This window comes from Arvicanthis niloticus, chromosome 13 (genome assembly GCF_011762505.2).
Source record: "Arvicanthis niloticus isolate mArvNil1 chromosome 13, mArvNil1.pat.X, whole genome shotgun sequence".
In the NCBI taxonomy this organism is placed as follows: Eukaryota; Metazoa; Chordata; class Mammalia; order Rodentia; family Muridae; genus Arvicanthis; species Arvicanthis niloticus.
The window spans coordinates 40,257,357-40,283,134 of NC_047670.1; the positions used below are offsets into that span (position 1 = coordinate 40,257,357).

The 25,778-nt window shown below is 42.4% G+C and overlaps 1 protein-coding gene across 8 annotated transcripts in view; it reads right to left on the minus strand.

Annotated features, from left to right (window-relative positions):
* Window positions 1-25,778, minus strand: part of Asap1 (ArfGAP with SH3 domain, ankyrin repeat and PH domain 1) — a 299,267-nt gene that overhangs the window by 72,470 nt on the left and 201,019 nt on the right. For 4 of the 8 annotated variants that reach the window (XM_034516215.2, XM_034516216.2, XM_034516211.2 and 1 more), the window contains 8 exons: window positions 24,747-24,821; window positions 24,183-24,232; window positions 17,131-17,260; window positions 15,920-16,005; window positions 10,984-11,059; window positions 9,653-9,739; window positions 3,180-3,280; window positions 1-70 (listed from right to left, as the gene is read on the minus strand). In XM_034516215.2, coding sequence (XP_034372106.1) covers window positions 1-70; window positions 3,180-3,280; window positions 9,653-9,739; window positions 10,984-11,059; window positions 15,920-16,005; window positions 17,131-17,260; window positions 24,183-24,232; window positions 24,747-24,821 — 675 coding nt within the window. Of the gene's footprint in view, window positions 71-3,179; window positions 3,281-9,616; window positions 9,740-10,983; window positions 11,060-15,919; window positions 16,006-17,130; window positions 17,261-24,182; window positions 24,233-24,746; window positions 24,822-25,778 lie in introns of all 8 variants that reach the window. The other 4 variants (XM_034516213.2, XM_034516206.2, XM_076911412.1 and 1 more) reach the window with 1 other exon arrangement.

The following is a 25,778-nucleotide window of genomic DNA, read 5'->3' on the forward strand; positions in this document are numbered from 1 at the left end:
TGTTGCATGTGAAATAGTCAGGATCCCATTCTTGACAGCACACTTCCTTCTTTGCCACACTTTCCGGATCCTAGGGAACAAGTCAAACAGAACTCGGTGTTGTACATGATTCACTTGGGGTGTGCAATCATGAGGCAACACAGTAATTATGAAAAGCTATCTCCAGATAAAACCAGCTTCCTTCCCCAAACTACACAAAACAGAAAGTCCTGGATGTCTGTTATTATGCCAGGTAGAAAGAAGGAAGTTCAGATGGGCTGGCTTGTAAAGAGAAGCTCACGGTAGAACTGTTTTTGACAGTGAAAATGGGAGAGACAGATTCTAGTAGTAGAAAAGATACATTTATTATAGTTCCCACACAGAAGTCCCCTTCTCTGGGACGGGGCACAGAACTGCATGGGACAGTGCTAATAAGAATTTTTAGTCACATCTGTGATCCTTTCCTAAAAAGGCTCTGCTAGTAGATTGCCTCCATAATTAATAAGAATGGGGTTTAAACATAAGACATCTACTGTGTAAGGGAGAGTCAGACGCTGCCTCAGGATATGGAGAAAAGAGCTTAGGGTTTACATGGTAAGAATATTCTATACTTGGGGTTTATATACTTCCCCCTTGGGGGTACTTGAATCCTCCTAAATAGATCTTTTTGATTCTTCTGGGAAATTAAACCATATTAAGACCATGCACAAGCAGACGTGACACACTTTGAAAAATGTGAGCAAAGGATTAAAGAAAGCCTGTTTTTAAAAGAGTTCCCATCGGCTATTTTCACAAAGCCCCACATACAGGCATAGGGCTGGATATGGGTGGATCTGTGTGCACCTACCCTCTTCACGTCCCAACCAATAAACATATACACATACCCAGTGGGGGCGACCACAAGAGTCGGGGAGTTGGGGAGAGGAGAACATGCACATGTGCAAGCGAGTGAGCCAGTCATGGGGTTGCACTGCTTGGGACCATAGCTACCAGGTCCATAGGACCAGAGATATCCTGGGCATCCTGTTGCCTTAGAAGCAACAGCACCAGGAGGCCACTGAAGGTTTGGTTTTCTAGGCCTATAACCATATTCTGTCATGCCTCCTCCCACTTCTTAAGTCAGTCTTGTAAGTATACTTCCACAAATCCAATTAAAAATATTATTTGTGTGTATTTAACTACTAGAAGGAGTTTGCTCCAAAGCATGCTGCACAGAGGGAAGGGAAAACCTATATCAACAGATTACATGTAAACTGAACATATACACAAATGTTAGTCTCCTCAGGAGGGATAAGAACCATCAACTGAAAAACTCCTGAATCACAGCCATCTGATATACCTTCTTGTACAAGGTCCGGGGCTATGTCTGATTAAAGGAAGCACCTGTCAATCACACCTCCAGCAGCTTTACTCAAGTGGTCCTGCATCTCATCTAGCCCTCACAGGAGCATGTTAAGATCCCAGTAAGGCACTCCTTGCCTAGCCACCACCACTTGCATCCCTCTCTACCAATAAATGGTGACCTGGAGGGATCAATTCCTATACAGCTCATTCATTTTACTTAAAATTTCATTCATTAACCTTTCTTATCACATATATTACAGAAACAAAATGTAAAATAAGTTCTCATATTTTCTTATACAGTTAATAAAGCCAAGAAAATTAACAAAGGCTTAGCTTTTTGGCTAAGATGGCTAATGAAGTGCTTCCTGGTCACCAGAGAAAAGAGGACACTCCCAAGACATCCCCTGCATAGGTGGGGGCAACTGCACCTGCCCTCTGTGAGCACTTTTGACAGCTCCGCCTTACCCCTGGGAAAGTGACCTCATACAAAAATATCTGTGGGGCTTCGGTCCGTGTCAAAACTTGGCATTCTCCCAGCAAAGCTCTGTTGTTTTGCTCATGTATCTTAACCCCTTGAGTTTCTCTTTATCTGTATCATGAAAGTATCTGAAATTATTCTAAAAAATACAAACAAACAATGGCTCCTCTAAGTGCCTTTGAGGCATAAAGTTTTAAAGTTATTTAAAAAGCTAAAATTGCTCTTTCATATTTTATAGCAAATTTTAACAAGTATTGCAAAATTGGGTTAAAAATTACTAATGCAATTTGTATGAAAATGAAAATCACACAACATACACGTGCTTACTCTTCACAAAGGGACTGTCTTCATGTAGAAGGATTTCAGAATTTTTCTCTTCCCTAGAAGCCATCAAAAGCAATTCTGGATTATTAGTACTCATCTCTCATGTGTGAATATGAAAAACTGATATGCCTTCTTCGTTTCCAACTCTAAGATAAGATATTTCTCCTCTGCTCCCTTCCTTCCCAGCTCTTTCAGGTACAAACTGAACACAGGCCATGCTGCACTGAACCATCTCCTTTATCTTTCTTCATTTCTTGCCAAGGCTGCATGACAATAAAGGCTTGTTCCCTTAGCTTTTACCCTTTAGCATCTAGCTGTGTGCTTCAGATGCTAGAATGTTTGCTGTGTGTGTGAAATGAATGCTTGAAGGGAGAACAGACTGAAAGAAAGTAGTCAGGACAAGCTTGCACCAGTTCATGTCTTGAATATGTCCAGAGTGGTCAAGGCAGTCATGGCCCTTTTTGAAAGACGAGATGCCTGATGCTAAGTCAGAGCACACAGGATAAAGTCTGGGCTCTCTCTCACTGTGGGCGTGCATAGATAAGGAAGAGGTGCAATGACATGGAACAGGTGCTCACAGAGAAGACTCAGGATTTACCTACACAAGACTCATGGAAAGGACTTCACCCTTGAGCAGAAGCTTCACCCTTGAGCAGAAGCAGCTGAGATGACAAGAGGTGTATTATTTTTAGTTAGAAAGAGAAGGGTATGTGATAGATTGCCTGTAACAGAGACAATGTCACGGGTTACCACCAAGGTTGGGGTTTGGGCAGCCAGGTGCCATTTCAAGGAGAGAATATGACAACAATAAAGCAGAGCTGAGTCTCTCCCTTCTCAGCTTTCTAAAAATGCAAGTCACTAGCCAGAGGTGTTACCTGGATGCAGAACAATTGTTCTTCTTGTAAGGATAGCAGGTTAGGTCAACTCTTTGAGCAGAACTAGCTCAGGAAGCTGTTAAGTATGTTTTCTCAACAACAGCCTGGACATGATCCCAGGGAGAGAACTGTATGGATGTGTTGGCCGCACACTGTGCTAGCCAGGGCTGGACACATACCCATCACTCTTCTTCAGCAGGAAGCCTTTCTTTTCACTGCCATACTCCTTGTTGCCCTGGAGCTGATGCATGCTGTACCCACCTTGCCGGCTCTGAGAGTCCTGGAAAACAGAAGCACAGACTAACAAATGCTGGAGACTGCTCTGTTCTGCCTCAGCTTTTGCCTGTTGGTCTGTGCCTAGAAGAATTATGGACTTTGGGAGCTGTCAAGCCCTACCTTTTATTTTGGCAGAGAAAGCAAGACATGTCAATATTTTGCCTGACTCACAGAGCTAAGTCCTAGGCAGAGTCTAGGGTCCAGATCTAGTTTACTACTGATTCAAACACAAAGGAAACAGTGCAATGACTCAGCCCGTTTCCACTCACAGCAGGAAGCAACAGCAAAGGCTAAATGGGAACAGAAAGCAGGGAGTGATCTCCCTCCGCTGTGCCTGTTCTCCCTGGATGTGTGTGCTGGAGTCCTCTAAACACAGGACATCTTCATTAAAAAGATTTTGGAGATGGGTACTGGCAATCAGCATACAAATCTTGTAACTAACTAAGCATCTATAATTAAAAGATCTGAATTCTGAAACCTTTTGATTATTGAAATGTACAAAACAATCCTGGATTTGGGAGCAGTTTAGACCTTGAGTTACCCACTTGGGAAACTATGCAAACATTCCAGAAAAGGAATAATCTGCCTATGCACTCTGCAAAGCAGACCCATGTCAACACTTTTAGTCTGAAATCACCATCCTGCAGCGTGAGAAGGCTATGATGTGACAAAGCATGCACACTCCAGCAACTGAAGCAAGCAAGCCTGCTTTCACTCTGGCACTCCACAGGTACCTGACCATGAACTCTAAGGACAGGAAGACAAGAAACAATGGCCATACTATGAGAATCCAAGAAGTAAAATACAAATGAAACAAAAAACAAAAATAAAGTTGAGCTGCAGCATGAGAACAAAGGTCTTTAGGCACACAGTAGGACAACACATTCTCCCAAAATGTATTAACTTACTCTTCTAGACTTCGATCAGGAAGGGCAAAGCAACACAGAAAAAAAAGGCAGAACATTTGAAAATAGTTAATTGCGTTAATTTATCAGTCATAACTTAATCAGTTTGTAAAATATACATAGAAAGGATTATTATAAAGATATACTAGAAAATACATCAGTGATCATAATAGACTTTCGATGACAAAACAGTAAAATATTTCTATAGCAGTCAAGTGTTCTATACTTTAGCTCATGTGTGGTGAGGAAATAAACGCAGTCAATGAAGATTATGAGGTGAACATTTCTCAGATAAATGTTAACACCATTCAAAATGTGGGAGCACAGAGAACTAATGCCTCAGTGAAACCAAAATACATTGAATCCACAGAAAATCAGAGCCACATATTGTGATGTCCTCTGTATGCTTGTTTCCCAATTGAAGTGTGTGTGTGTGTGTATGTGTGTCCATGTGTGTGGATGTACCCACATAGTAGGTGGAGTGTGTGTGGAGGCTAGAGACCACTGTCAGGTGTCTTCCTCAATTACTCTCTATTGTATTTTTTTGGACAGAATCTCTCATTAACCTGGAATCCTTCACCAACTGGCTAGATTAGCTGGGCACCAACCTCTAGGGATTTTCCTGCCTCCACATGTCCAGAGCTAAGATTATGGGCATACTTTGTTTTTTATGTGGGAACTGGGGTTCAAACTCAGGCCCTCATGATTACTCCCTCCTCCCTCCAACAAGACCATCTCTCTAATCCGTAAAGAGAGGGCAGTATTACGTCCAGTTACAAAAAGTAAGTGAAATTTGATGGTACAGAAGGAAAGAGCCGCCTTAGCCTCTGGATACTTATCCATGGCTTGTGTCCAGCACACAGTGAAAGCCAGGAGCTTCTCTTGACATTCAACATTCTTTAGCTCCAACAGTGTACTTAGAGGAAAACTGCCAGGACACTATAGCTTTGTAAAGCTATTCTACAGTTGATGCAAATGCTGTACTGAAAAACATGCCCCAAGCAGCTCATCTTCTAGGTCCAGGAGAGACTTGAGATCCCAAGTATGAGACTTTGTAGAGGATGTTCACGCTCTGACCACTCACTTTCCTTCTCTCCCAGCAGGGTTTACCCGGTAGTCTGAGTCTGATGAAAGGGGTTGCAAGTGACACTCTTTTTTGTCTGTCTGCCTTCCTTTCTTGTTTTCTAAAGATAATTTTATTAACATTTATTTTCTCTATATGAGTGTGCTGCCTGCATGTACGTGTGTGTACCATGTGCATGCCTGTAGCCTTCAGAGTTTAGAAAAAGTCAGATCCCCTGCAATTGGAGTTGTGAGTAGTTGTGAGCCACCATGTGGGTGCTGGGAAGTGAACCTGGGACATCTGTCAGAGAAGCAAGTTCTCTCAACTGCTGACTCATCTCTCCATCCCTATTAGTCACTTCTTTCTTAATGTAAGGAAGTTTGGTTTCAACAGGCCAGACTCCTTCCATAAAATTGAGCCAATCAGGTTATCTGGGGTAGGAATGTGAGGTAGAATGAGATCTAGGGATCTATTGCAAAATTTCTTAATAATTACTTTCTGATGTTTCTTTTTATATCCTTTTATGTACTCACTTATGTATGTATGCACGTATGTATATATGTATATATTTAGAGTGTATGTGTGTCTCTGTGCACATGTGCACGTACACACAGAGGAGGAGGGTAACTTCCAAGAATCAGTCTCTCCCTCTACCATATAGGTAACAGGGACTGAATGTAGGTCATTAGTCCTGGTGGCAAGCACCTTCACCTGGTGAGCCATCTTGCCAGCTTCTAGAGTTTACTTTGAAACACAACCATGGTCTTGGTCACACAGTTCAGCGGATCACTAAATTCTTCCAGATCTGTATTTTTTGACTTTCTGTACAATTACAGAAATTAGCTAATTAATGACTTTCAAGGGTTAATAAATGTATATAAATTATTTTTACCCCATTGAGAAATAACGGCCATTCAGCTTGCTTAGTAGAAGTGTTTATTTTTTAAGTTTTTGGTTTTCTGAGTAGCCCTAGCTATCCTGGAACTTGCTCTGTAGATCAAGCTGACCAAACTCAAAAATCTACCTGCTTCTGCCTCCTAAGCACTAGGATTACAGGCGTGTGCCACCATCACCACCTGGTGCTTAGTAGTAATATCAATAAATAAAAAGATGAATTTAGTTCTGAAAAAGTACTGGAAAATTATCAGCACTACTTACAATTTAACACATACGACTGAAGAATAGGTCTTGAGTTCTTTGATAGCATGAGAGTAATCAATCATGTATTCAGGAAAGAAAAATGCAAATTCCAAACTCATTTAGGTAAAAATATGCAACACTGAAAATAAACAATGATCTTGAAACCTTTGGGCAATTTTATGCCAAGAGCTAGGAAATGTATCTATCTCACTGATTTTACCTTACTAATTTCCAATTCTACCTCCTGCACACAAGTAGAGACAGAGAAATTACTTTCTTTGAAGCCACGTTGACATGTGATATGCACCATTAATCTGTAAAACCTCATTCCTCTGAACTGAATGCAATTCCTATTTACTAATTTAATGGGTTTGTGAATAGTTTTGGTATTCAACTGAAAACCAACCCTTTACCACAGAGCTTCAAATTTACAATGGCAGGTGTGGCTGGTGGGTGACTGAACTCTGGGTAGTGTTTGGCACACTGAGGAGAGGGAGGAGCAACATGCTGAGTGTGTCAACTTGCACCCACGCCATGAAAGGCCCATTAGTTTTCAGATACTTGTGTGTTTCATACACACAATGTATAGAGTCACTGCTAGAAAGAGAAGAGTTACAGCCCTACAAACATTTGAGCGGGAAGTACTTCTTGTAGGAAACTGAGCTATACATAAGGTGAAGAGAAGTCATCTTACTGAACATTTCATAAAAACCCCAATAACTTGACTTGATGAGGGAAGGTGATCTTTCTACATATCTGGGGATCTTGTTCACAACTATAATTCTTTAACAGTTGCCAGGTTTTTTTTTTTTCTTCTACATTTGTTTATTTGTGTGTGCCTCTATGTGCTGATGTCAGAGGACCACTTGCAGAAGTTGGTTCTCTCCACCACAGGAGTCCAGGAACCAAGCTGAGGTCATCAGTCTTGGTGGCATCTTGTTAGGTCATCTATTTGGTCCCCTAAAATTCTTGAAATTTCTTTTTAATTGTCAACTTGACATAGTCTAGAACCACCTGGGAAGGGAGTATCGAGGAGAGTCTGGCGAGGTGGTCAGGTCGGCCTCTGGAAGGGATCATCTTTATTGGATTAAATGAGATGAGAAGACCCGCCCACTCTGGATGGCACTATGACCTACACAGGGCATCCTGGATAGTACAGAGTAGGGAAAGTGAGCTGAGCACTAGAATGCACCCATTCATTCACTGATTTCCACTCCTGATTACTTCAGGTCTCTGTACTGACTTCCTTGCAATCATGGACAGTAACTTGGAACTGTGGTTTGTTTTTTTTTTTTTTTCTTGTATGTTGCTTTTGTCATAGCACCAGGAAGCAAAACTAAACGGTTTCCTTTAATCAAGCCATGTTAGAAACTGGCAAAGAATAAGTAGATAGATGATTTGCTGGGTGTCTTAATTTCTCATAAAATATTTTTGATTCCTTTGCACTCTTCTCAAACATTTAGAGGAGGACAAGAACTCTCTGGTGGATACTGTTCTTCACATTTACATGGTAGGTAGGTTCTATTACCTCGAAGTCACTAAAAATAATTACTTGCTAAGTTATTTTGCAACAAGAAGGGATAGCATTAGAGAGGGATGGGTGGGCATGCTGTTAAATGCCAATTTTAGCTGTAAAATACTTAGGAGGAGTAACCATTAGTCAACTTCAGGTAGAGTTAAATACCAATCACTTCATGCTCATTTCACCTCCTAGATACTCCTTTTGTTATGAAACTCTGCTTCTTAAGCAACCTGAGTAGAGTACATCAATACCTATACAAAGCGAAACGACTTCACCCCTGGGTAACAAAACAAAGATAGGTGGTTATGCGGAACCAGTAAAGCACCACAGCTTTCTTTAGACCAATGTCTACTCTTTCCCCTTTCCACTTGGGCCTTTCTATTGAACGTACACTTAGAAATCATCCAAGAATACTTCTGTTAGGGTTTGTATGTAAGCTTCATCTTCTAATATAAAAAAACCTTTCCCGGGATAGTCTCAGGCCCCTGACCACAGGCACAGGCATAGCCTAAGTCTGCATGTAGAGACTACACCTCGATGCACAGATGTTCGTGGGAATCAGGCCTGCTCTGATAGGAGACAGGAGAGCAGGAGAGTATCTACCATCAAAGAACAATGGACTGATTTCACTTTGCCAAACTCCCAAACATTTGTAAGACTCGAACTTGAAGAAAAAGAATAAAAACCATTTTTAAATGTATATACACACACATACAGTTATAGCCTTAGAAAAAAAGAACAAAAGTTACTTTTAAATGTATACACATATAGTTATAGCCTTAGTAAAGGAAACCTTTAAAGGCTACAGTAAAAATCTACTGTTACTACTGCAGGTTTCCAGTGTGTTTTGAGGGGTGGTGATGGAGGGAGGGTGCTTTACCTTTGCTTTGGCGACATGAATGCCATTCAGAAATTTCAGCAATTAAAAAAACAGTGAATGTCATTGTTGGGAGCTATCATCAGGACCTGACAAAGCAAATGTATCTCTTATACACCCATTAAACATGCATGTCAACACTGCACAAACAGGCACATTTGACTTTCTTCCATGTGACAAATGACACATACCCTCCTTGATAAAGAGGCCTACTTAGCACCCAGACTACAGCCAGATATGCAGCAGGTATCAATGCCTGGACAAAAAGACATTTGTAACCAGGGTCAGAGCTGCATTAATCTGAATCCACCACTCATTCTATATTGTCAACATCCAGGGACCATCTCAACTGAATTTTCTTGATTCTGGGGCAAATTTCTAAAGGACTCTATATCAAAATATTTCCTTAAATTTCTGGTAAAATGAAAGACCATTTCTGGTTTCCCAGAATGGTAAGCATGGTCTGAAGAAGAGAATCATGAGGTGTGCTGCCTGCTTCAAAGGTTACCATTAAAAATAATCTAAGGCTACAAAGTAGTAGAAAACATGGTACCATTTATTTATGAGGTGAAAGGACAGTTTCTTCTTTTTGAGACAGGTTCTGACTATGAAGACCAGGCTGGCTCTGTAGTTAGAGAGCTCTGCCTGCCTTTGCCGCTCAGTGGTAAGTGCCACCTTGCCTGGTGGCAATGATTTCCATGCTGGGCATCATATAGACACATACGTCTATCTTTTACCTTACCTGGTCCCACACCCACCCCAGCAGGAAGCTATCAATGTGCCTGTTTCACAGATGGAGAAAAACAAAGAGAATCACAAGCAGCCTCACTTACACTGTTAGCCCTGCTGGGAACATATAAACCACCTACTTCTTTCGGATCAAGCTGCAGAGAGGATTTTATTAGGTCTCGGAGTGCAGTTAGCTGTTTCTTTTCTTCATCTTGGGTTTGCTTTATCTACGAAAGAAAAAGTCACATCTGTTACTTATCATTCATTTTAAAAACAAAGCTTAATTATCCAAATATACCACTCATCAAACAATTCAATTTCATAATTGCAGTAGATCTTCCCATTAAAGTACTCATACTGCCTGGTTAACGTAAGAGGGAGAGTCTGATCCTGAGAACATACTCAAGAGTTTAGAATTAGCAAGTTATGTACCAGGCTTCTTATTAAACAACACATGGTGACCCAAGCTCTCAGTCCCTATATTTAACAAGGTTAGAAAAAAATGCTTGTAACATTCATTTCTAGCTTTTGGAAGAATGGGCAGAAAGAATACCATGGCAAAATTAAATGAATCATGGCAAAATTAAATGAATCATTTAATCAAAATTAAATGAATGACTGAGACATCAATTGCCGAAGCATACACCAAAGTATACATAAAACCACATGAGGACCTGGACTTCTGCTGCTTATTTTTAATCACTTGGGATTTAACTGTCAGTGATCCATGTTCACTAACTGAAAGAAAGTTAAAGACACATAGGCATGCTTGTTAAAAAAAAGTTACAGTAAGAATCAGGCTGATAATAAATAATCTAAAATGTGTGGAAATAGTACTCTTGTATTTTCTTGCAATTTGGAATGTATGTATGTATGTGTGTGCGTATGTATGTATGTATGTATGTATGTGATCTCTCAAAACTGTGACCAAGTATAAATATGTAATCGACTTGTTCCACATAGACTCAAACAGACAGGTTAGACACAATGTCTTACTACATATAGTTTCTGGCATATATGTGCACAACTCTTTTTTGATGGTGATGTGGCTGTGTGTGAATTTTCTTTGTATGCTGTCATGCCAGTTGGTCTGCAGAGTTCCAGATCTTAGAGCATTCTTCATCAGGGATGCCTAATCTGTTATTTATAACTCCAAAGCCTTTTCTAAAATTAGTTACTCAGATTCCTAATATATTTTCTTTAACATTCATCAGCCAAGTTCCTTCCAAGTAACAACTGTTCCATCTCTAAGTACACATTCCCCTCCCCTTGTCTGCTTATTTATTTTTGTTTCTTATTTGCTCTTCCCATTCTTCATAGCCTCCAAAGGTACGCTGCTAAGATGAAGGCCTGTCTGCCAGGTTCACACTGACCTATGACTGATCTCTTCTGCACAAACCCCTTTCTGATACAGACTTCAAATGGACTAATGTTTCTTACAAGTTAAATGCACATGCTCCAAAGAACTTACATTATATAAATCAGCAGCCAGCTTTTCAATGTACTGTTTCAGTTTATCAGCCGTTTTCAAGCCATCCTGAAAGAAACTACATCAAAAACATCAGTGACTCACCAGCCGTAAAAAGAAGGACCAGAATTATGTGCAAAACCTGAGGATTCTTCCCACCTGTCTCCCCACACCCTCCCCCAGTAGTTTCCATATAATAAACATGAAGTCAAGTTGAGCATTTGTATAAAGAAGTGTCAACAAACATATTTATGGCTACTATTTGAAATCTATTAGGAGAGATCAGTTGGCACAAATAATACTTGCAGTCCTCACTGATATCACACGTGTGTTAACATCCACACATCTATCACTTCCTTGTGGCTGGACCATGTTTGAATCAAAGAGAGAAAAACAAACTAGCCCCTGGCATACAGACGTCCAAGTGCACACTAGAGGGTCCGGTAGGAGGCAACATGTGCTGACACACAGGGGTTTAGTGGTGCTGAGGGTCTGGAAAGCTGCATACTACACTGCATGAATGACAAGGCTGCAAGACTTTCCAATGACAAGAGCTGACAACTGGAGAACTCCACTACAAGCTGAGCACCAACTCACAAGCTTTTCTGTTGGCTTGATTCTCATGGGTCACGCACTTCAGCTTCCTCTCATCGTGTAGAGAATGTACAACAAGACTACACCTTCCTAGGTTCACTCAGTGGTGGGATTCAGACCCAGGCCAGCCTGACAGCAAGACCATTCTCAAGGTAGCAATGAAGTGAGTTCTTACCTTGGTCAGGTGAAGCTAGTTCTTCTCTTGTGGGGGGCATTCCTCAGGGCCCACCCCATGGGTTTCAGTTTACAGAAACCAGGGCATAGGTGTTTAGAACCACCATGCTCTGCTGCCCCTTTCTCTAAGGCATGACCTACCCCAGAGACTTGTGGCCTGTCTTGTGGTTTCCAATAAGTGATGAGGATCACGTCCCTGCCATGCTACAGCAGTCTTGGTGCAATTTAGATGCAACTAAGACTGCTGTGCAACTAAGGAAAGGAATTCTAGAGTCCACTTTGGGATCCACACAAGGCCTGGTTTACCAAACCCTAAATCCCTGTATCCTAGGTACTGGGTTGATATTTTCTTACACCCTACAATATTTAACACTCTGGAAAGTACCACCCTATTTATCTATAAAGACATCTTAACAATTTCAAGAAGAGCTACACTACAGAGTGCTATATTAGACCCACTGCTTTAGACTTTTAAAACGTAGATGCTGTGCCCCATCTTATGCTCATCAAATCAGAATTTCTGGTATGCCATCTAAGGCATGTACCCTGACGTTAAAGACACCTGCTGCAGCAGTGGCTGTACCAGGCTCTAGCTCCTAGCCTGTGTGGGCACTGGAGTGCCCTAGGTGGCCACTGGGTGGGGAGGTTGATTTCAGATCATGGTTGTTGCAGGTTCAAGTCCCTATGTGGGTAAAGCACAGCAGAGAAAGACATGGACACGATGCGGAGAAGGGACTCTGTTCTCTCTCCTTCCTCCACTCAGCCCATAGTCAGTGACACCCCACTTTCAGGGTAGAAATTCTTCCCCCAGTTAACTCTCTCTGGAAAGTCCCTCAAGACACAGTTGTTGTGGGTCAGGGGTGGGTTGGGGACTGCTAATTACCCAGGTGCTCTAAATCTGGTAAAAGTGATAATGTAGGTTAACCACTCCAGACATATTTTGTTGGTAAAATTCAGTTTTAAGCTGTGACACTCTATTTTTTTTTAATGTATATGAGTATTCTATCTGTATGTACATCTGCATGCCAGAAGAGGGCATGAGAACCCAGTGTAGATGGTTGTGAGCCACCATGAGGTTGCTGGGAATTGAACCCCTGAAGAACTGACAGTGCTTGTAACAGCTAAGCCATCTGTCCAGCCCTGTGATTTTTATTCTAGTTGCAATGCTGCACAACCATCATGTAATTCTAGAACACTTCCATCATCCCAGGAAGAATCTACTCACTTGTCCCTTCCCACTAATCAGTAATATGATGTCTCTATGGATCACCTTTCCTAGAGAGTTCACATACATGCAATCTGCTATGTGGTCTTCTGTATCTGGCTTCTTTCACTTGGCTTAATGTTTTATATGTTCATCTATGTTGAAGTATGTATCAATCAATATTTCATTGTTTTACATGGCTGACTACTATTCTACTATATGATTAACCCCCCCCCCATTTGTTTAGCTTGATAGGTATACATGTTTCCAAGTACTGTAAATAATAGTTATATAATATTCATGCACCTACTTTTGTTTATATACCTGTTTCTGATTCTTCTGGGAATTTATCTGAAAACTTTTATAAACAATTGTACTACCTCACATTCCTAATAGTGTTATGTGGGTTTCCCATTCTTCATAGCCTCTCTAAAACTTTCTATTTTTGTTATTTTAATTATAGTTTGTCAAGAGGATATGAAAAGGTGTCTTACTTGTTATTTTTGTGTGTACTTCCCTAATGATTAATGATGCTGAATATTTCATCATGTGATATTTGGCCAATTATTTATCTCCTTCAGAAAAATGGCTACTCAAACTTCTTGTCCACTCAAAAAAATCAGATTATCCTTTTGTGATTGTATTCTTTGTACACCTGTATTCTCAATTTTTTATTAGGTAAGTGACTTAGATATGCTTTATCCCACTCAGTGGGTTGCCTTCCTGTTTTCCTCTATCTTTTCATCAACAGAGCTTTAAATTTTTATGTCTGACTAATTTCTCTTGGTTCCTGTGGTTACCATGTCAGTACTGATATATGTTTAAGCATCTACTAAACAAATGCCACTATGGACAAGTTACTGATCATTCTGAATTCAAGTGTCCTGACTCTGTGATATAAAAGGGAAATCACATGTGAAAACCAGTGAGTCTAGAAATCCTGGGCTATACATAAGTTGGGAGCTGTTACTTGTTAGTATAATCTGTTATGATGAAAGAGAGTAATGCTTGTAAATGCTCTTGCCTCTGCAGATCACAATAAATCCTGTAGTAAAAGGAGTGGGTGGTTTGTTTTGAAAGTATGATGTTATTGGCAATGTTCATGGTGAGTGAGCAGCAATGTGGGTGAGTTGGAGCAGGTTGGGACAGTCCGTTTCTGCTCTCTTTCCAATGGAAACATTAGGTCCATACTGAGGTGCCGTGATTCCCCAAAGTGTTATGCAGCAAAATCCCCAGTGAGTGCTGGCTAGATCTACTGAAAACCCCCGGGAAATGGAGTTGGAGCTCAGAAGAAATCTTTAAAATAAAGATGTGAGCAGAGGATGCTTTACAGGGCAACGGTATGCATATTAAATATGGTTTGGGAGGGACTGTGATAGCAGGAACAATCTCTGGAAGAAAACCTCCCTAGCTTCTTGATGCTGCTTTCCAATAGGGCAACTTAGACACAGTCAACCGGCCACTTGATGGCTCAGAATGTCATCTCCTAAGAAGCTTGTCCTGTGGGTCTGTCCTTCTGCTGATCTCTCTGTGCTCTAGCAAAAGCCTCTGCTACCAAATCCCAAAGTCCATCTGCCCTCCAAGGCCCATTCCAAGTCCCACCACCACCTTATTTCAGACATAGCTACTACCCTCCTTAGCTTTTGCAGGAGCCCGTGGTGCAGGTCATGGAATGCCTTATGACTATCAGGTACCTGATTGCCAGTACCAAATGACAACTCCAGAAGGCAGCTCTGTTTGGATCTAACTCCAGAACCTAGCAAAGCACTCAGCCTTTGGTAAGAGGCCAGTAAATGGTTATGAGTAGGAACGCAGAAAAAGACCATAGCAACAAGGAGAGTCAGGCTGCATCCACTTCAAATAATTCTGTTCTCAGCACAGTCATATAAGGTAGGATTTACCTTGAAAATAATTAATAACTTTATATAAAAATTAACCTGGTCTTTTGTAAAGAATAACACCCTAACCATGACATATATGAAGGCTTCCCAGTATCACACCTGCCCCATCGGTGAGTACTTCAAATGCTTTATTTTATTTTACTCTCATATCCTCATGAAGGTGTTGGTTACAAGCTGTAACCCCAAATGACAGATGACGCTGGTATTCGGCGAGGGGCCTGTTGACCAGCAGGGATTTGAACTTGTCCATTAAGCAACTCAGACTCTGTGATTTTTTTTCTAAATGTGTCATTTGCACACAAAGGTCCTCCTAGACCTGGTGTTATTGAACAGATAAAAGAGATCAAAAGGAATTATGCGTTAATTGTTTTGAGAGTATTATTATCTAGTTCAAATAATCTTTATTTTGTCCAGGTTATGAGATTTAGTCTGGAACTTTGCAAAGGACCTTGCATTCTTTCCTCTGTATATCCATCAACTAGTAGACACTAACAGCAATGGCACATTCTCACACACAGGCTCCAGCTGAACACTCATCTCAGTTAGCCCAGTAAATAAAAAAGATGAATAATCAGACACTGTCATAGACTCACAGAACAATATCAAGCACATTCAAGGTGTTGAAGTACAGAGCGATGTTTGTCTCAGGATAGAACACTTTCACAGAAGTCTTTCTATAGAGTTAAGCATCTGAAATGCTCCAAGAATTAAGGTCTAGATAATGAACCCCCACCAAGAAACTGTGGGTGGGAATACATGGTAAAAGATAACGGGGAAAACAAGAAATGTGCATGGGGAGGGCGGTATTAATAGAATGGTCTTGGGGACAAGGGCTTATGCACAAGCTGTGGAGAAAGACACCGCTTCAGACTAATTAAATAGTTGTCTATTGTGAGCTGCTAATTTATACAAAATGCTGGCAACGGAAGACAATAACACTGTTTCTCATCTATTTAGTTGTCACTAATGACAGTCACTCAATGAAAGAGAATCAAGAGAAGACCAGTGAAACCAAGGGGTCCATCGATGGCTGATAACGACCATTGATAAGTAATGCAACACTTACTTGCACTGTGCATGATAATACTTTATAAGGTTCTGCAGCAGGTCCACACCCTTTTTGGTCTTGATTTCATTAACTTTAATGAGATACTGTGGAAAGAAAGCAGAATTTCATGTTGGCCACTTCAGACGGGGCTCTCAAGCTCATGTGGAAGAATAGCACTGCTAAACCCGCCCAGATGGATGAGCTTTGCTTAGGGAAGGCTGTTGGGGTGCAGTCAGTGTGCACAAATGCAGTTAGTGTTACCGTTTGCTAACTCCTTAACAAGACAAGCAAGAATGAAACACAGCAAACGCACTCCACGTCACCACTGCTTTCCCTAGGTGCCGTGGATCTCAAACTTATATTTACATAGTCCTGAGAGACAGACTGTTCTCTTCAGAAGACAGGTGGGAGAGCAGTCCCTTCAAGAAAGTTCCATGAGATACTGAAACTTTAAACAAGGAGATGAATCAGAGGAAGAAATCTCTATTTAAAAGGAAGCAAGTCAGAAAAAAAAAAAAATGAGGCAGTGCAGTTAAGCATGGTAATGGCTTTGGTTTTATCACTGGCCAAAATCTCCCACTGACACTGTGCTTATAGCTCACTTGTCGTAATGTTAAGTAGGAGTTCATACACAAAAAAGGTCAAGGAGCCATAGGTTTATGAGGAAGAAAAAGAAATACAAAAGAAAAAAGGCAGAGGCGGGGGTAGGGGAAAACTCAGGACAAAAACTTAAATTACACACTCTCCGGAAAGTATCTCCAATGCTCAAGGTGCCTTTACAGTGAGTGCTCAAGTCAGTGGGCTACAGGTTTTGGTGGGATTTCAGTTTGAGAACCACAACGTACGTTAAAGGCAGCATGCTTTTCCTGCATCTTTCCATGAGCTCAGACTTCATTACCGGACAGCTTCATCTAAACTTTCACTCAGGCTGGATCCATGCTTTAAACAACCACATGCTCCAAAGCGGTACTACTCACCCCGGTCACCTCCCACCAGGACTCCCCCCAGACACTCGCAAGCAACATTCAAGTTCTCACCAATGAATCCTGGTTTGGCTTAAAGAGGCCCATAGGACCAAGGGCTCAAACTATGAGACAACAGTGCATTGTCGGATCCCAAAGGGCTTGGAGAAAAAGGGAGATTAGAATCCTTAGGAAACAGTCCCTCCTCCAAGCATCAAACCAGCCTGCTGAGGAGCAGAAGACGAGTCTGGGAAGGTCTGTTCTTACTTCACACATCTGGAGCTGAAAAAGCCGCCGTTCCTTTTCCATTTCTTCTGCAATCTCAGCGCCTGTTATCTCTGTTCGGATCATCCCGTGCTGTTTTGCGTGCTCTCTTTTCTCCTTCTCAATTTTTGTACTGCAAATGAAAGCATATGCCATGTTAAAAGAAAGGTAACCCACAACACCAAGTGGGAACTGGAGCACAAACTTGACTCTGGATGATGATGTACTAACGGGTCCAACAAATGCATCATATGTTCCATGGATAGAGTGGGGTGGGGTAGGCTGTGACAATGGGGCAGTTGTGCAAGTGTGTGCAGAGTGAATGGGAGCTCTTATTGTCTCCCACTCAAAAGCACCGATTTTGAACTGGGGATGTAGCCTGGGGTAGACTGTAAGACCTTGGGATCAACTCTCGTGAAGCAAAGTAGTTTCTTAAATGAACCCCATTGGTGTCTTTCCCTTAATCAAACCACTCACAGTTATCTAGTTAAGAGGCAACATTTCTTAAGATGAAGAATCAAATCATCAGTAGAAATGTGAGTTCAAAGGGAACAAACATATCATGTGTGAACTTCATCTAGGAAGCTTCTGATATTTCCACGCAGAGCTTACACATGTGATAGACACAGAGTTCTTTTTATATTTTGGTTCAGATGAACAGTTTAATTTTTCTTAGGTAGATGACTTTTTGATGAAAAAGAAGCAGAAAGTTAAAGACTTCAGAATTATTTAATGACAAAGTACAAATGGATTTTGGTCAGTACATTTAAAAAGTGGTCAAAGCTAATTTTTGACATTGTCATATTTCAGTAACACAGTTTAATTATCTACTTGTCATGGAACTGTGCTTGACAGGGCTGGGAGAAATGCCTATGTCTAACTTGGGATTTTCAGTGAGGAAGGGAAGTTTCCATGATGCAGGATGTGAAGACAGGCACACATTAATCCTAGAGTACCTGAGGGCGGTGATGCTTGCTGTTTGGTACTCTTCTGATAAACACACTGAACTTCAAATGGACTTCAAATTTCAGAAATATCCTTGACTTTCCAACTGTGACTAATTTAACCTTTAGGTTTAGTAGATGCAGAATGGGGGGCCAAACGCAATAAAAGGCTAAGTGGCCTTGCCAATGCACACACAAAGAAAAATCAACTGCCAACCAATGGTAAAGCTATGGCAAACTTGGTGGAGACTCATTCTCATTCATCAAAACCTGCGTCAGTCAACATTCTGACCACATCACCTTAGCAATTAAAGAAAGGATTTTAGTGGAGAGAGTTAAATCTCAGCTTTCTCTACTGATGTGGTTGGGACAAGAAGCATGGGGGATAGGTGTGACTAGCTGTCAGGTTTACCACGGTGACAATATCTGACAGGTGCTTACTTCCTTTTCCTAAGTGGACTCACAGTGGCATGGTAGTCAGGGGTGAACAAGACAAGATCATCTAGGACAAGAAGAGCTGAAGACAATGACGGATCAAGAACTTGTCTAACATTTAAATGGCAGAGTTAAAACAAGAGTAAGACTGAAGGTTGTCCTCCCCGGGGAGAAAAAGAGGAAAGGGAGAAGTAGAAGGAGGGGAAACCATGATCTGGATGCATTACGTGAGAAAAAAAAACTTTTCAAAAATAGAGAAGGGAGGGAGGGAGGGAGGGAGGGAGGGAGGGAGGGAGGGAGGGAGGGAGGGAACATCCTGGAAAGGTACTGAGAGGAAATGCAGTTCCAGGTGAGAGAGTTGGATGGGCAGTTAAGTTTCCAAGATGAGTCGTCCTTGTTGAGCAAGATATAAGGAGCAGCAAAATTAAAGTTATCTAGCCACAGAGTCTCAGCTCTGACATCTGCCTAGGCACAGAGCTTTCTGCTGTGTCACTAAATAAGATCTCATGGTGATTTCTAGAGCTTTTGTAATGAGCAGGACAGAAGTTGTTGCCCTTTGGTCTAGAGCTCTGTCTGCTTCCATAATCAACTTCCAGATGTTCCCCACTTCACACTAAAGTTTTCCTTTTAGCTTGGATTCTCTCTTTTGAATTCTCTCTTTTGCTTTTTCTAATTAAAAAAAAAAAAAAAAAAAAAAAAACTCTTTTACAGTGCCACCATGTAGGAAGGGGCTGAGGGAACTCTAAGATTTCTGGAATGCTAACAAGAAAGCTATTCTGCCATCATAAAACTTAAAACTACAAAGGAGGTTTCATGGCTTTGAACTCTAGATCTTACCTCTGCTTGGATCTACAGGCTCAAGTCACCATGTCCAACTACCCTTCAACATTGTAAGGGAAAGTTATAGAATCCAGACTTTTCTAGTAAGTCAAACTCTTCTGAAGGTGCTAGAATAAAGATAAAATGTGACCTCTTTTAGAGCAGTTTGGTGGGAACCACTAGAGTTAATACTATGCCAGGAAAGAGGGCTATACCTGTTGCTGATGTAAAGAATTCTGGACAAGGACATTACCAGAAGTGGAAAGAAGGAACTGGCAGATAACAGATAACAATTACTATAGTGGCAAGTGCAAGGTATTTGCTGAATAGAAATACTATTAGTGGGTCTCTGGCATCTATTGGCCAGAAGATAAATGTTCATAGAAGGTTCATACAGAACTAAGCAAATGAACTGAGGCAGCTAGTCATAAAAAATCTACTGGAAGAAAGGAGAGCCAATCATGACACAGCACTTAGATAGAAATATAAACACTGACATTTATTTAAAAACTGTTATTAACCAAGCTGGAAAATGGAGGTAGCAAGATGACGGCTGCCAGGACAAAGGGGCTAAATTCACACACACCAGAGTAACATGTCCCAGGTAAGCCAAGGAAAACGAGCAAGAAATACTGTAAAATAGAGACAGACAAACCAGAAACCAAAAGAACGGGTTGGAGAAAAAGTAGGCCTAGCATGTCAAAGAGGAGACCTCACACAATGAGGGCGGGGTGGGCGGGGAGGCACACTCCCTGCTTCCCTAACATTCTCCTAGTCCCATGGTTTATAAGCACCTCACATCATCAGGAACAGTCCATACTTAATGAATTTAGACTTGGTAGAACAATATGGGCAAGTGAGAGATGCTGTGTGGGAGACTGGTCCTTTCTAGAAGGCTTTCCACTCTATGATAAACTTCTACAATGTTTAAACCACTGCTATTGGGAGTTTCCACAACCTGCTGTCAGGGTCTTCGTTGATACTAATACATTTGGTGCTTTAATTTAAACTCATGTGTTATTTTGATAAAAATAATAATTACTGAAACACTAAATGCTGAGAACGATGGTGTATGCTTGCAATCCAAACCTTGTGGCCAGCTTGAGCTATAGAGAAAGTTCACTGTCAGTCCCAGCTACATGGTAAGGTTGCCTCAAAATGCCAAGAGCAGGGGAGTAGCTCAGGGTCAGGGAGCTTCGTCAGCATGTGCAGGACTCTGAGTCTGCTCCTCAGCACAATATAAACAAAGAACAGCAAGTAATGACTCTGCAGAGAACCACTTCAATATATTATTTTGTGGTCACAAAAGGTTGAGTAGCAGTTAACTTTTTTTAAAGCAGTTAACTTTTATGTAAAGGCCATCAAAAATAAAGTATCCTGGCTCAAGATCACAAAAACTGGTAAATGGTTCTTAAGTTCACAAACTTAACCGCAGCCCTCACTTCCTCACTTCCTCTTGAGGTGTACAAGGAAGACAGCCATAGAAAGTGCCTAGGCGTCTTGGTTATTTGAAAGGTAATAAATTAAACGTTTTTTTTGTTTTTGCAGTAGTGAAAAGTATAGATTCACTCAGTGTGAAAACAGTATACTGCAGAAACCAGAGTGGGCTGGAGAAAGCGTGCAGCACAGGAGCCTAAATAAGCTCTCTGTATAAGGCATTTTGTTTGTGGTTTTCAAAAACCCAATGAGTCCCCTATTACATAAGTAGAGCTATACTGCCTTCTTTGCCATCATCACACTCCAATGAGGAAGAAATGTATCTCAGAAGAAATTTATTGATAGAAGTAATAGAAAACCAAGTCAAACTCAAGCCTTATTTGGAGGACTTAACAGCAGAGACTGCTTAACTCACTGTCTCACGGCGCATCTCACTCGCTTTCCATGAGAGACAGTGGACTCAACACTCATCACCCTGGAGGACCCCCATACAAAGCTTTTGGTTTTCAGTTGTACTTCTAACTGTTCACACACACAGTGGTTCCTAAAGCAGTGCTTCTTCAGCAGTACACTGTCACACAGCACGCTGCCACACAGCACGCTGCCACACAGCACGCTGCCACACAGCACGCTGCCACACAGCACGCTGTCACACAGCACGCTGCCACACAGCACGCTGCCACACAGCACGCTGCCACACAGCACGCTGCCACACAGCACGCTGCCACACAGCACGCTGCCACACAGCACGCTGCCACACAGCACGCTGCCACACAGCACGCTGCCACACAGCACGCTGCCACACAGCACGCTGCCACACAGCACGCTGCAACACAGCACGCTGCCACACAGCACGCTGCCACACAGCACGCTGCCACACAGCACGCTGCCACACAGCACGCTGCCACACAGCACGCTGCCACACAGCACGCTGCCACACAGCACGCTGCCACACAGCACGCTGTCACACAGCACGCTGTCACACAGCACGCTGTCACACAGCACGCTGTCACACAGCACGCTGTCACACAGCACGCTGCCACACAGCACGCTGTCACACAGCACGCTGCCATACAGCACGCTGCCATACAGCACGCTGCCATACAGCACGCTGTCATACAGTACGCTGTCACACAGTACACTGTCACACAGCACACTGTCACACAGCACACTGTCACACAGTACACTGTCACACAGCACACTGTCACACAGCACACTGTCATACAGTACACTGTCATACAGCACACTGTCACACAGCACACTGTCATACAGTACACTGTCATACAGCACACTGTCATACAGTACACTGTCATACAGCACACTGTCACACAGCACACTGTCATACAGTACACTGTCACACAGCACACTGTCACACAGCACACTGTCACACAGTACACTGTCACACAGCACACTGTCATACAGCACGCTGCCACACAGCACGCTGTCACACAGCACGCTGCCATACAGCACGCTGCCATACAGCACACTGTCACACAGCACGCTGTCATACAGTACACTGTCACACAGCACGCTGTCATACAGTACACTGTCACACAGCACACTGTCATACAGTACACTGTCACACAGCACACTGTCACACAGCACACTGTCATACAGTACACTGTCACACAGCACACTGTCATACAGCACACTGTCACACAGCACGCTGTCATACAGTACACTGTCACACAGCACGCTGTCATACAGCACACTGTCACACAGCACGCTGTCATACAGTACACTGTCACACAGCACACTGTCACACAGTACACTGTCATACAGCACACTGTCACACAGCACACTGTCACACAGCACACTGTCATACAGTACACTGTCACACAGCACACTGTCATACAGCACACTGTCATACAGCACACTGTCACACAGTACACTGTCACACAGCACACTGTCATACAGCACGCTGCCACACAGCACGCTGTCACACAGCACGCTGCCATACAGCACGCTGCCATACAGCACGCTGTCATACAGTACACTGTCACACAGCACGCTGTCATACAGTACACTGTCACACAGCACGCTGTCACACAGTACACTGTCACACAGCACACTGTCACACAGTACACTGTCACACAGCACACTGTCACACATCACACTGTCACACAGCACACTGTCACACAGCACACTGTCACACAGCACACTGTCACACAGTACACTGTCACACAGCACACTGTCATACAGTACACTGTCATACAGCACACTGTCACACAGCACACTGTCACACAGTACACTGTCACACAGTACACTGTCACACAGCACACTGTCACACAGCACACTGTCACACAGCACACTGTCACACAGCACACTGTCACACAGCACACTGTCATACAGTACACTGTCATACAGCACACTGTCACACAGCACGCTGTCACACAGCACACTATCATACAGCACACTGTCATACAGTACACTGTCATACAGTATACTGTCATACAGCACACTGTCATACAAGTTTTATAAAAACAGTTTTGGAAAAATACACTCGATTCCCAAGTTCTTCTGCTTCTGTTCTCACTTGGCTGCTACTGCTTTCCAGAGAACAGATATGGCTTTCATTCTGCAAACTTACGCCTACATAAGCAATGAAACAGATATACTTTCCTATGGACCCACTGTCTGATGTCACAAATATCTCAGAGAATAGGAATAAAGGGATCGTGTGTGGTGGATGTATCACTCCAGCAACTAGAGACAGGCAGGAGGGACATGAGTTTGAGGCCAGCCTGAGCCTAAGACTCTCCTAAACCCCCATGAAAATCCCAGAGTCAACTTCTCTGGCCCCAAGTTATACCACTCAGTCTCTGCATCGGACAGATGCAGCACGAATGCCAGAGCAATGGTAACTAACTGCATGACCTTCCAAAACTCCTCAGGGTAATCTAGAATTAGACTTCAGTTTCCGGAAGGACAGAGAGAGGTGCCGAGGAGTCATGTGTGTAAAACACATACTGGTGTGAGTCCTGGCAGACAAAAATGGCATCCTAATCACCAGTTAGTGTTTATTTCCTAACTGCTGTACTACACAGAAATGTACATGGTTTATCGCTATGTGACAGTGATGATACTAAAACAACATTGTCCATACACATAGGCTCCCAACTTGACAGTTCATTCCAAGAACCAACCAAGTGCTTGCCACTCCAGACAGCACAGGCAGTGTAAGGTTTTCTGGCTGTTTAGTTTTTTTGAGGTACTGTCTTACCATGTAGCCCCGGGCAGCCCTCAAATTCACTGCTGCCCAGGATTGCTTAGCCTCCAGAGTGCTGGCATAATTGTGTGTGTGGCTTTTAACTAGATCACTGATAATATATTAGTTCACTGGGGCTCTGTCCTGTTCTCAACTTGTGGAAATTCATGGCAATGAACATAACATCACAAACAAAACAAAGCAGCACTTACAACTTCGTCTCATAATCTTTCCAGGCTTTGTCAAATGGCTTCTTGAGATCCTTAGGAAAGAGAAAATGAGAAAATGAAAACTGTCATTTATTTTTCCTCCAATAAATAACTAAAAAAACCTCTGAACAAAACCAACTTTCTTTTGGAGATCTGAAAGCACATGTGCACTGTTCACAGGTAAGATGCCCAACAGAGGTGAGAGGGTGAGGCCCTCCTGGTCCTATCAAAGAAGCAGAAGCCAGAGCTGCTCAGTCCTGATCCACATCAATCACCCTAGAAGGCCAGGCTGGGGCCCAACTCCCTCCCCCCCCCATCCCCCACCTCCCTCACCCCAACTGAGGAGCTACCAGTCTTTCTGAAAGGGCCTAGTCTTGTTCCCAGTCAGTACTATTATGTAAGCTCGCAACACTTTCTCTAATGACAATTTTCTAAGAATATTTTATGTTGAAAATGTTCAGAGATTTTCAACTATAAGTACTACTACGTAAAAGAAGGAAGAAAAAACTCCGAATAAACCCAAGCCTTTCAACTGAAGACTGAAAATAATAATTTCTGGCCACTTACTCCTTTAACCCCCTTCAGGTCTCCTTTTAACAAGGAATCCAAGGTGAAGATCACATTGTGGCTCAGACCCTGGAGCTGAAAAAAAATCAACATAAAGAAAAGATGGCAGACAGTTCAAAGAGTGCACAATAAACATTGAAACCTATTCCTTGGACTCACCCACCCAGGGCTCAGTGGAGAGCTGTATATCTGTTATATGTCTATTGCACGTATATGCCATCCTCTTGCTAGTGTAAGCCCCCACACGCCGCTGTAGGAATGAGGAGGGAGAAGTGATGTTTAAGAATCCCAGCTGTAAACAGAGAGCTGCAGTGTGGTCCCAGAGTGATGCTCTGAGATACTGCTGTAGCACATACAGATGGGTACAAGCGACTGCTATTCATTCCAGCACTTGCAACTTCTATCAAATTGCAACTCTTGGTTTGTCTTTTCTTCAGTTGCCTGTCAAGAATATGGAGGGAAGTGTGTAACTATCCTTTACTGTTTTCTTTTAGTGCTCTTACAGTATGTACTTTATCTGTGATTATATTTATCTTGCATGAGATTAGACACTGATTGGTGACAGGGACCTTAGCTGTTCTGCTCACAGCTTGTGCCTCAGCTGCTATTATTTCTATCATTGTCGTCATTGTCATCATCATCATCATCATCATCATCATCATCATCATCATCATCGACAGGTCTGCCTATGTAGCCCATGCTACCCTTGAATTCACAATCTTTCTGCCTTGGATTACAGGTCCCTAGGCATGAACCACAACATTCAGCTAAAACAAGTCTTTAACAGGTTGGGGAGCAGGTTTTCTCTTGCTCTGCAGCCATAGTCTGCACTTTAACACAGTACAGAGGAGTCTAGAGAAGAAAGAGGTTGAGCTGCTGCCCAGCTGGAGGAAGCAGTGGAGGAGGAGCCGGAGGACAGTTTAACATACAGGTATCAAGACCATGGTGATCCCCAGGGAAACTGGAGCTGGCGGAGCCTGCAGACCCTAAGCAGAGATAGGTTTGGGTCTCCTCCTTTAAGAACATTGTTCT